General features: G+C 39.9%; 1 protein-coding gene across 3 annotated transcripts in view; it reads right to left on the bottom strand.

Moving 5' to 3' along the window:
* Nucleotides 1-12554, bottom strand: part of LOC122671504 (ubiquitin-like-specific protease 1D) — an 89612-nt gene extending 77058 nt beyond the window's left edge. For all 3 annotated transcript variants that reach the window (XM_043868757.1, XM_043868756.1, XM_043868758.1), the window contains exon 1: nucleotides 12069-12554. In XM_043868757.1, coding sequence (XP_043724692.1) covers nucleotides 12069-12362 — 294 coding nt within the window. In that variant the 5' untranslated portion in view covers nucleotides 12363-12554. The remainder of the gene's footprint in view (nucleotides 1-12068) is intronic.
* Between the last annotated feature and the right edge of the window lie 454 nt (nucleotides 12555-13008).

Below are 13008 nucleotides of genomic sequence, written 5' to 3'. Positions count from 1 at the left end.
TCCTTTCAAAAACAAAGTAGGGAAAACTGAGGTCCTCATAAAGGGAAATGAAAGTAAGAGAAACTTAAAAGAAATTGGATAAGCAAGGTAAGTAATGGAAAATGAAAGATGCAAGTAAGAGGAAAGAGGATAGCCCAGTAATTCAGGAAAATCTCAGCTAATGGTGTCGATAACGTGGATCCTTGCCCTCCAATAGGCTCATCTGAGGTCATACTCGGTACAAGGCCCAGACTATGCATGTCATTCTACACAACCTCACCTATGGTCATTTTAGGCCTGCTCCTAGCTCTATTAGCTCCCTCAATTGACATCGGATCACTTCTCCTTACTGAAACATCCCCAGGTCTCCGTTGTACATGGCCAAACCACCTCAAGCGACATTCTCGAAGCTTGTCACTAATCGGAGCGACTCCCACATCCGCTCTAATACGTTCGTTCCTCACTTTATCCTTCCTAGTTTTGCCACACATCCATCTCAACATTCTCATCTACGCAACACATAGCTTCGCTATATGGCACTTCTTAACTGCCCCACATTCCGCCCCATACATCATAGTCGGGCAAACAACAGTCCTGTAGAACTTTCCTTTAAGCTTTAAAGGAATGTGTCGGTCACACACAACTCCGGACGTACCTCTCCACTTCATCCATCCTACTTTAATTCTTTGTGAAACATCATCATCTATGTCACCTTCTTTGTGTATGATAGACCCTAAATATTTGAAATAGTCACTTGGCGGTATCTCTGGCTCCTCAATTTTCACTATGTCATCATCATAGTTCAAGAACTCGCGAGACCTCGCCGAGTTTCTCAATTTTTCGAAATCCCAAGATGAGATGGGGGTCGAGTCATAAAAGTACAATATCTCTCTGAGATCTCAGTTTGACATAGGAAAATGCCCATCTAGGTCCTTTATATGAGTGCCAGATCTCAAGATCTTGCTGGAAAATCTTGGTAAACAGACACCTATCTATACCAAGAACCAAGACAGCCACTTATTTATGCCTAATATCATTTAAGTAAATGTTTTTGTATTTGTATTTCATTTACTTAAGAAATTATTCATAAATAAGCAAATACCCCCTATTTGAATCCAATAAAAATAGTTAAAAAATCAAATTCCAAAAGGAATTAAAGTCAACCCCCCAGTTCAAGAACAAAAACTGGTCAAACTTAATTCGGTACAAACTTAATTCGGCACCAACTCCGTCTTTGATCTACTAATCTTAAAGCCTCTTGATTCTAAGGTCGATCTCCACAACTCTAACTTAGTGTTAATCCCTGCTTTTGTCTCATCCACCAAAACGATGTCATCGGCGAAGAGCATACATCACGGTACCTCGTCTTGGATGCTTTTTGTTAATTCATCCATGATAAGCGCAAACAAATAAGGGCTTAGGGCTGATCCTTGATGCAACCCAACCGTAATTGGGAATTCCTTGCCCTGGCCCCCCACAGATCTCACACTAGTCACCACACCTTCATACATATCTTTAATTACATCTATATACTTACTCGACACCGCTCTCTTCGCAAGAACATACCGGATTAAATCTCTAGGTACTCTGCCATAGGCTTTCTCCAAGTCTATAAAGACCATATGGAGATTCTTCCTGCTAGCTCTATATCTTTCCATGAGCCTCCCCTTAATAGGTAGATAGCTTCTGTCGTGGATCTACCTGGCATAAAACAAAATTGATTCTTTGAGATATGAGTCTCTCTTCCTAGACGGGCTTCAATAACCTTCTTCCAAAGTTTCATTATATGACTCATCAGTTTTATGCTTCTATAGTTATTGCCGCTCTGGACATCACCCTTATTTTTGTAGATCGGCACCACAATGCTTCTTCTCCAATCATTAGGCATTCTCGTTGTGATCATAATCTTGTTAAATAACTTGGTTAACCAACCTACCCACATACTCCTAGGGCCTTCCACACTTCTATTGGGATCTCATCCGGTCCTAGTGTCTTGCCTACTTTCATCTTTCTTAAAGCTTCTTTAACTTCCGCCACACCAATCTTTCGTACATATCTATAATGTGTGGCGTTTTGATGAATAATGTTGTTAACCTGTTCGGTCATAATCGAACTATTTCCATTTAGAAGTTCGCAAATATACTCATCTCATCTCCTTACAATGTCCTCATCTCTTACTAAAACTCTTCCATCCTCCCCTTTTATACATTTCACCTGGTCAAAATCTCTACTCTTCCTTTCTCTCATTTTAGCTATTTTATAAATAGATTTTTCCCCTTCCTTTGTGTTAAGACTAATATAGAGCTCCTCATATTTCCTCGCCCTAGCCAACCCCACCTTCTTCTTAGCCTAGTTTCTGGCCTCAATATATTTCTTTTTATCTTCTGTTTCTGGAGTCTGTTGCCATGTCTTAAACCTCTCTTTCTTGGACTTTATGGCTGCTTGGACCTCCTCATCCCACCACCAAGTCTCCCTAGGGGCCTGACGCCTACCCTTTGCTTCTCCAAGCACATCTTTAGCAACCCTCTCAAGACAAGTCATCATCTCGTTCCACATCACATTGGTGTCTCCCTCAAAGTCCCACTTTCCTTGTTTAACCATATTTTCAGTAAACTAGTCTGGTTTTTTATTTATTCATCCACATACCCTGTGCAGAAATAAAACCTTGGAGGCAAAAAGGATCTTCTCTATAAAATCTTTCAACCAGTAATTTCTTGGATCCAGGCAATAGGCAGTTTCTAGTGGATCATACTTTTTGAGATCCCAATCCTCCCAAAAGTACTTTTAGTGCAGACGGCAACATTAGTAAGTTTGTTATGGTTAACCAACTTATCAAAACAGATCATTTTTGTCAATTATAGTCACAAAGAAGATAGGGGGACCACAAGTCATCTATGAACTCATGTGGAAATTATACAAACATTTCATTGGGCTGTTTGATCTGTTTCAAGTCAAGATTGGCAGCATCTTGGAAAATCTTGTAATAAAAGCTGGAACTAATCTTATTTAGGACCTCAGGTTTGAAGTCTTTGGAGATCAACCTCCTCTACCAGTCTTATATGATGTAGTGAAAAATTCTTTAGCTCTGCCTCCCAAGAAATTCAGGCCAGAAAGTAAAAATGTATTCCATAGATCCGCACAGGGGAGTTCACTGTTCCTTTTACTTTCTTTAGATGTTTGGAAGATCAATGTCAAGCAGCTAGTTAATGGCCTATTAATGGCCTAAACCAACCTTTTGGTCTTTATCAGGGTTACCTGTTCAGCTATAGACCATAGCCATATTTGTCATAAAACTGAATTCTACAATCTGTAAGCTCGTATATTTAAATTTGAAAAAGGTTTGTTTGACTGTTGTGATTGACGTTTCTGAACCTGTCAAATCGAATTGATTTTAATTTTTTATTCAATAGAGAACTAGATGAGGGCGGTGTTAAGAAAACAACGCCCAGGAGTGGCGATTTGCAGAAGAAAATGAAAATAAGAAATCACACAACGCACAACACAAAGGGATTTAACGTGGTTCACCCCCAAGATGGAAGCTACCTCCACGGCCGAGAAACAGAACGAATTTCACTATGTCTCTGAAAATGTTACAAACCATCAAAGTTCACTCACACACCTCTCAAAGAGATAAGGAGACTTTATAGAAAAACCCTAACCCGAGAAAGTACAGAAATGCCCTTGGACCCAAAAATTGCCAAACCGGACAGGGTCGGACCAAAACATAACATATGTCGAAATATGTATCGTTTCGAAGGTCTCGACAAACCCAACACAACTCACGGCCTTTGGCGGTGACGTATCCGCTTTTTAGGCCATCCGAGCTCGTTTCGAGGCCGAAATGGCCCTCCAAAGATCCACTGAACCACTTTCTGGACCTAAATCAGGCTTCACCAGTAATAGGCGGGCCCAGGCACAACAATAAGGTTGCTCCATTGCGACCTAGTAGTCACAGACTCTTGGGTTAGAGTCAGGAAACAGCCTCTCCGCGAAGCAGGATTAAGGCTGCGTAGATGAGAGGCCTTGGTCATATCCCCCTTCTTCCTTCTCATGTCTCTTCTAAAGTGTTATTGAGTATCACAGCCCCTTCCCTCGATAAGAGTTTGGGCATATCATCAGTGATTCCCTCAGCTGGTTACTAAATCTGTGAGTTACTGAACTGTGATATTGGATTGATAGATGAGCGCGATTTTTGTATATGATGGATTGATTATGGAGTACTGCTTACATTCACAGTTCTATGTTATTTTGATGGTTGGATGATGATTTATAGCATCATTTCTAATTATGGCTGCTATTTTCTATTTTGGTGACGCGTCTATAATTGGAGATTCAACTATTGGATCGATAAACTGTTTTGGATGGTATAGCGATTTTAGCTTGCTGGTTTTCAGCTCCTCAATTCTGCCTGTGGGTTGGAATCTGAACCCTTCTTAGGGATACCCTGATTCCACCATTATATCAAGATGTAATTCAGATTTATCGCAATCTATTAGTTTCTTAACCATTTGTATTATATTTCAGAACAGTTTATTGAGTCCTTCAGTTGTTTCAGGAATCTTTTCAAGTTCTTCATTAAGTTTGTGAGCTCTCTTCTAACTATAGATTATCCATGAGCCTCTAAATTAGACTAAGATTTACTTCTTGATTCATTCTTTCTAACATCCAACAAAAAAAAATTAAGAAAGGTAAGAGCAATCATCATCCACAATATCAACATACTTTTTGAGAAAATCCTGACCTACAGCCATAATTCTCTAAAAACTTCTCGATCAGCTTGATTCCTTATGATTATTATTAGTTTTAGCACTGCTTTAGCAACCCCCTCCAATTCTGTTTTCGTCGGGTATATTTTTTGAAAACCTACTCATAGGAGCTGGCTACTTGTAGATTGTTAGAATAGTTCCCTTCAAGTCTAACCCAACCCTAGTTGTTGAAGTGCTCATATTAGGGCCTCTTAGGAACAGGATTACATAGGTAGTCAACTTATCCTGCATCTTTGGGATATTTTGTTCATTCAATGTCCACTGTAATCAGTAATTTTATTTTTCTTGATATGTATCTTTTTATTAAAAAAATTAGGAGTGATAATTGCCCATTCCTCCAAATATGCTTGTGAAGGCTGGTGACTACTTTCTGACCTGTAAGGTTTGATGTACAATTTCGAATGAACAAATACTCAAATAACCCAACCAGGCCCAAACCTAAATAAATGGGGTCAACTACATGGTTCCTGTTACACAGTTCATCTCCAGTCAACACCATACTCAAAAAAGCAAACGCCCGGGATCCATGCCGAAGGGTTTGGCCCAGGTTTTTACAATACCAGCTGCTGGCATGATGCCCATGCACCAACCCTCCTACATTACTTGGGCTTGAGACCAGCAGCAACAAAACACTGGAAGTTTGAATTAGCAAAGAAATCTGCTAAGAATAATTGTAGCAAAAACCATGCAGATTGAAGGCAAAATGAGCCCACCAATACGAATGTGTTTACAATCTTTTCCTTCTGCCTTCACCATTCTATAATAGGCAAAAAATGAACACTAAATCATAGGTGATGCAGGTCCAAGCAGCTGCAAGAAGAAGAGACAGCCCTAAGCTTAGGGCTGATTGAGGAGCCTTAGTTTTTATTCTATGCTTAGCTTCTTTTGTAAAACTTAATTTGAACCAGGTTCAATCTTTGGTTCAATTGAACCAGGTTCAACCTTTGGTTCAATTTTAGGGATTCACTCCTATTGGCTAGGAGTTAACCTATTTCTATTGGTCCTTAGAGGACCTTGTATTCCTATTGGTCCCTAGAGGATCTTGTATTAGGTTTTGGGCTTTCAGCCTTATTAAGTAAATCGTGGGAGGCTCCCCACTACTCATTTTGCTAAAATTTGTTTCAAAGTTTGCTGCCATAGTTGCTGCTGCCCAGCTTCCTTGTGAGCTTGCCTTGTGGATTCAAGGGAGGGATTGGTAAGACTCCAGTTGACTCCCTGCATCTGTTCAGATCGGGAGGTTCTCTTCTACAGCTTCTAGTTGCTGTTCTACAAATCCAGTAAGTGTTTCTAATTGCTGCAATTACTTTCCATCTTATTCCTCCATTAGAATCCATCCAACTTTCAGTCACAGCATCCCTAGACCATTCCCCTCACTCGATCCTAACTTCTGTCCCATTTATTACCTCAAACCCCCCACATCCCTCCTCATATCCATTAAACCCTAAATAACCTAGAACCTGTCCAGACCTAACCTACCCTCAAAACCCCTCCATATTAGGATCGAACCTTCCTCTCCCTATTTGGGAAATTCGATCCAAACCTTGGACCAAACCCCCATTATAAACCCAAAATTCACCACCTTCTCCTTCCCCAAAACCAAAACCAAACCCGAAACCCTAATTTTTTTGATTTTGAAATTCTCATTCAAAACTCACCAAACCAGGTTCTTTAGACTCCCCTAAACCTGCCCTGCTTTACCCTATAAAATTCAAACCCAACACCCCAAGTCTAACCCTTGCCTTGACCAAGTTCATCAAAATCTGCCCTCTAACCAGTAGCTTAACAGAATTTTGTTTGACCTGGTTCCTAGTAGATCTAACATCTAGCTAGGACGACATCAATAGGACTTCCAGAATCGGAGGAGAGGTGAGGACAGCTTCATCAGTCCAAAGAGGAAAAGGTGATGCAGATAGAGCACAGCTTCTTTCCCATTGTGGTGGTTTGGATTTTGCTACTAGAGAGCAAGTTCCTCAAGTTGCTGTGGAAGGGGATTACTTCTGCATCACTGCGTGGATGAGGGATTCAGAGAAGAGGCCATATAGACTCGTACACATTCTTAAAACACGTCAATGACCTAGAAATCCATAATAAACCTCTGGTTCCGGTGAAGGTCAAGGATGGTTAATGAGTTGGTAGACACCTTGGCAAAACAAGACATGATGAGACCAAGAATCGGTTTTTTGGCACAACTTCCCTTTGCGAGACAATGTGTCAATTTTATTTTCCTTATGTTCTCCAGAGCTTTGATTAGCACACAGCTATCCTTTTATTACTTTTTCTTTAATAAACAACCAGAAGGGATTTTAATATGTAGCCCAATGACCATAGTACATGGGACCACACAATCAACCAATCACTAGAACATAAAGCCGCCTTATAATGAAATTTGACTATGTTCATTAGTTTTTTTGAAGGAAAAAAAAACTAGATATTATGTTTTATTTTTAAATATTCTGGATTATTTATTAAATGAATGATTTACAGAAAGTATATTGTAAATCAAATGGTCTTGCAAAGAATAGAAAACTCTTAATAGTTAATAACAATGATAGGAGAAACTAAATTTTAATAAAACAAATAAGGAATAGAGGTTCAAAATTAAAGGGATCCACATGGGTGGGATGAGATTGAGGAGTGGGGCTCCTGATTTGTGGTTGCAGAGGTAGTTTCAGCAGAACCCCCTTTTCTTGGAATGGTGGGGTAGGGGCTGTGGAGTTTTTTTTAGGCGGGGTGGAGGGTACAGAGATAGAGAGAGAAAATCATGGTTTCAAAGGTTCAAAACAAATAAAGAATAAACAACAACAACAAACAGCCTTAACCGAACTTAATGGGGTCGGCTACATGGATCAAAAAAAAAACGAGAGATAGTAAGAGGAAAGAGGCACAGCCCAGCACATCGGAAGAAACTCAGCTAGACGGGGTCAGCGACAAGGATCCTTGCCCTCCAATCGGCTCAGTCCAAGGTCATACTTGGAACAAGACCTAGACTATGCATGTCCTTCCTCACCACTTCTCCTATGGTTATTTTAGGTCTGCCCCTAGCTCTTTTAGCTCCTTCAATTGGAATCATATCACTCCTCCTTAAAGCAGCATCCATAGGCCTCCGTAGAATATGACCATACCACCTTAAACGACTCTCTCGGAGCTTGTCATTGATCGGCGCAACTCCCAAGTCTGTTCATATATGTTCATTCCGTACTTTATCCTTCCTTGTTTTTCTACATATCCATCTTAACATCCTCATCTCTGCTACACAAAGCTTATCAATATGACACTTCTTAACTACCCAACATTCTGCCTCATACATCATGTTTGGTCGAACAACAATCCTATAGAACTTTCCTTTAAGCTTTAAAGGAATACGTCGGTCACACGACACTCTGGACGCACCTCTCCACTTCATCCATCCCACTTTAATTCTATGTGAAACATCATCCTTTATGTCACCTTCTTTATTTATAGTTGACCCCAGATATCTAAAATAGTCACTTTGCGGTATCTCTATTTCGTCAATTTGCACCATATCAGTATCCATCACAATGTGACTAAAATTACACCTCATATATTCCGTCTTCGTTCTACTAATCTTAAAGCCTCATGTTTCCAAGGTTGACCTCCAAAGCTCTAACTTAGAGTTAATCCCTTCTTTTGTCTCATCCACCAAAACAATATCATCGGCGAAGAGCATACACCATGGGACCTCGTCTTGAATGTTCTTGGTTATATCGTCCATGGTAAGGACTTAAGGCTGAACTCCGATGTAATCCAATCGTAATTGGGAATTCCTTGCCCTGACCTCCTACAGATTTCACACTAGTTACCACACCCTCATACATATCTTTAATAACATCCACATATTTACTTGACACCCCTCTCTTCACTAAATCATGTTGGATTATATCTCTAGGGACTCGATCATAGGCTTTTTCCATGTCGATAAAGACCATATGGAGATCCTTCTTGCTATCTCTATAACTTTCCATGAGCCTCCTCAATAAGTAGATAACTTCAATCGTGGATATACCTGGCATAAAGCCAACTTGGTTCACCGAGATATGAATCTCTCTTCTCAGATGGGCTTCAATAACCTTCTTCCAAAGTTTCATAGTGTGACTCATTAGCTTTATGCTTCTATAGTTATTGCAACTTTCGATATCACCTTTATTTTTGAAAACCGGGACTACAATGCTTCTCCTCCATTCATCTGGCATCTTCCTTGTGCTCATAATCTTGTTAAATAGGTTGGTTAACCAATAAACCCCACAAGGACTACAATGCTTCTCCTCCATTCATCTGGCATCTTTCTTGTGGTCATAATCTTATTAAACAAACTGGTTAACCAATAAACCCCACAACTTCCTAGGGATTTCCAAGCTTCTATTGGGAACTCATCTGGGCCTGGTGTCTTGCCTGTTTTCATCTTTCTTAAGGCTTCTTTAACTTCCACCACACTAACCTTTCGTACATATCTATGCCGTGTGGTGTCTTGTTGAAAAGTGTAAGCGTCTGGGTCATATCTGTTCGACCTATCTCCACTTAGTATATCACAAATATACTCATCTTCACAATGTCTTCATCTCTTACACACTTCCATTACCACCCTTGATACACCTCACCTGGTCGAAATCCCTACACTTCCTTTCTCTCATCTTAGCTATCTTTTTTCCCCTTCTTTTGTGTTTAGGTTGATATAGAGATCCTCATATTTCTTTGCCCTAGCAATCCCCACGATCTTCCTAACCTCGTTTCTGGCATCATTATACTTCTTTTTATCCTCGGTTTCCTTAGTCCTTTGTCAAGTCTTAAAACACACTTTCTTGGTCTTAATAGCTGCTTGGACCTCCTCGTTCCAACACCAAGTCTCTCGAGTGGCCTAACGACTACCCTTCGCTTCCCCCAACACATCTTTGGCAACCCTCTTAATACAAATCATCATCTCGTGCCACAGTGCCAAGTCTCAAAACAAATAAAGAATAGGGGTTCAAAATTAAAACAAATAAGGAATAGAGGTTCAAAACTAAAGGGATCCACATGGGTGGAATGAGGTGTGGTGAGATTGAGGAGTGGGGCTCCAGGTTTGTGGTTGCAGAGATGAGCAAAGGTAGTTTCAGCAGAAACCCCTTTCCTAGAGTGGTGGGGTAGGGGCCGTGGAGCTTTTTTCAGGCAGGGTGAAGGGTAAAGAGATAGAGAGAGAAAATCATGGTTTCAAAGGTTGGGAGGGGTGGCATCAAGTGAAGCCCTTGTTTCAACGGAGTGGGGAGTGCGGAGTGGGGAAGAGATGAATCTGTGTCTTTTAATCATGAATTAGCAATTTCCGCTCTCATTTCGTGGATTTGCACTCTCAAAGCGGATACAACAAGCCCACCCAGAGGATTAGGGCACTAAGGTTATGGTCCAAATATTGCATCTTACAGTTACAAGTGCATTATCAAACATTGGCAGTGCTGCCATTGAAGTTCTTACAGTTGATACATACAAACTTCAGGCAACACACATTCGTGAACATCTCTACTGTAAGACAGCGTAAGTTCAAGTCGCCGAATAATGATCAGAATGACAGCAAGTCTCAGTAGAAAGCTAAGAAGCAAATAAGATGACAAAGAAAGATTAACCTAGGTAACCACACCTAGGATTCCTACGCAATCACATTTAAAAGTATAAACAAACACCCTCTCAATTTGAAAACAATTCCACAAAGCCCTAACAAAGCATTTTACTAATTCACAGTTTTTAAAAAATGATTTACAGGGACAATGACTTAGAAACTGAAATCTCGTTATGAGCTATACTCCTCCAGCAAATTAACATAACTTTTCCAAATCAAATCATACTTGCAAGAAATTGATCTAGTCAGAAAAATCTCCACAGAACCTTTCAAATGACACCAAAAAACTGTAAAATGCGTGAGTTTTGATGTAGAAAGATGTCCCAATGGAAGGGGGGAAAAGTAACAGAAAAATGCAGTCATTTTAGTCTTTTAATATAGATATTTAAAGGAAGATGATATAAAAGTAAATATTTAAATTGACAATCAAAAATAATAACAAATTTGGGTACATTCAATTTAGCTCTACACAAAAATAATAAGCTCAGATTACTAGCTTCTCTGACCAAAATACAGAGCAAAAAGTAGGCCAAATATAAATAGCTGTTTGGACCAACCTTATTCAGCTACCTCATATAACTTTGGCCTCTTTCAGTGTTACGTGAGTCCTATAAATAGACTCCATTCTACAGATAGTGCTTAACAAAAATCTCACATTCTTGAAAATGCAATGAAGCCAATGATTGCAATCTCATGGTAAGACATGAAAGGTCCTTCACACCTGCATTTAAACCCTTAAGATACCTACACTCCAAACCTCATAATCTACACTTTGAAGGAGACTATTATTAATAAAGAATAACAAAGTGAAGATTAACATAGTGTTGGTGTCCAACACAAAACTTTAGAAAACTTGGAAATAGATTCCAACAGTAGACTTGTCTCAAAATGTGAATATGGATGGTGTCTAGCAATGCAATAAATGGTCTCCGGTTATAAAGGAAAAGCTTATCCAAAATCCTTTAAATCTAGATTCAGAATGCTCAGAGTTTCATAGACACCTCAGATCCACAGCCCAATACTTTGTCTGTCACATGATAATGTAATAAGTCTTCTGTATCCTACTCATCCATTAAACTAAGCACAATGTCCACAATGGAATTTTGGCAAAATTATGAGTCACACAACACTCCAAATAGGTTGCCAAACCTTATGAATCCATACTGACACCTATTTTGTGCATGCAGACATTATACTATTAACGTTCTCAATCTGCTTCTGCATGCCTAGTCACCGGTGCTTCAAATGCTGGATTGAAATAGTATTCCCCAAGTATACATAGGGTGATGGTAATGCTGAATTCTTCAAGACAAGCCATAAACAATTACAGACTTACAAAAACCGGTCATGAATTGAAGAATCACACCCCAGCTATTTTTTCTCCTTGATTCACCCACAGCAAAGAACAGACATTTGCAGTAAAGAGATCTGACATATTCAGTCATCATAAATTCTGAAATTAAACCCACCATTTCTGTTCTTTTTTTTTTTACCTTTTTTTTTTTTTGGGGGGGGGGGGTGAGGGAGAAATAACAAAAGCGAGCATGTGATACTCCATGCGAAAATATCAAGCTGGAGATTTTTTTAAAAGGGATTCTTTAAGAGCGACAACTCAAGTGAAAAGTGAAAACCCATCATCACTTAAATGCATGGAACAAACAAAACCGTGAACCAGGAAGCAAAATATAAAAGCATAGATCGTTGTAGAGTAAGAATACCTTCTTCAATCGGAGGAGACTCCTGCGTTTCTTCTCGTCTTCGAGACGCTGGAGTCTGGCACGAAGCTTCGCACCTTTATCTGGCAATCTGGAGGACATATCGTTGTCATGTCGTTGTAATCTGCGAATATTTTCATCGAGTTGATGATCTGAAAGCGCTACCAAGTCGTCATCCTGAGAGGACTTCTCGACAGGCACCACCTCCAGCTCTGCTGGTGCATCATCATTTTTTAAAAGGGCGTCAAAGTCAATATCCAGTTGTTTCTTACCCTTCTTGCCTTCCACCGTTTCCATGCCCGAAAGGAGGCAAAGAAACGAAGAAGGGGAAGAAGAGATAATGCCAATTAACAACACTTCCCAGTTCCCACACTGCTCAAACCCAGACAATAAACAACACTTTCCACACTGCCACACCCAGTTCAATTGAAATCTATCAGATGATTCTCTCCGATTTCTCTCCCGTGTCTCTGTCGCTCTCTCTCTCACTCTCTCGATCGATGGAGGAGATGAGGAATGTAAAATAGTCTAAAGAGGAAAAACAGAAAGACGGAGGAGACACTAATGTGGTAGACCGCAGTAGCTGGTGACTGTGAATGGGTTTTTTATGAACGGGGCTTCCGGCTGGCTTTTTGGCGTTATTTGGGTGTTTTTTTTGGTTTTTTTTTTTTTTTAATCCAAACTGCGGATTTTATTAACAAAAATCAACACAAGGGAAACTCTATTTACCAAACAGATTTTTCATCCACAAACAAGGCTTAAAGTGTTAGGGACTTGCCCTAGCATAACAGAAGTAGGATTCAGATCCTCTACGGCCAACGACCTGGCGGCCATCGTCCTGCCAATCATCCTAATCACGTCACGTGGATTTTGAAGCATCTGACAATCGGTTTTTAAAAAAAAATCAAATCTAACAGTAGATATGTAAGTGACCATGTTTAAC

Source organism: Telopea speciosissima, chromosome 8, assembly GCF_018873765.1.
Source record: "Telopea speciosissima isolate NSW1024214 ecotype Mountain lineage chromosome 8, Tspe_v1, whole genome shotgun sequence".
Classification (NCBI taxonomy): domain Eukaryota; kingdom Viridiplantae; phylum Streptophyta; class Magnoliopsida; order Proteales; family Proteaceae; genus Telopea; species Telopea speciosissima.
Note: the sequence above shows the minus strand (reverse complement) of the source record. Positions and strands in the feature narration are given on the sequence as shown.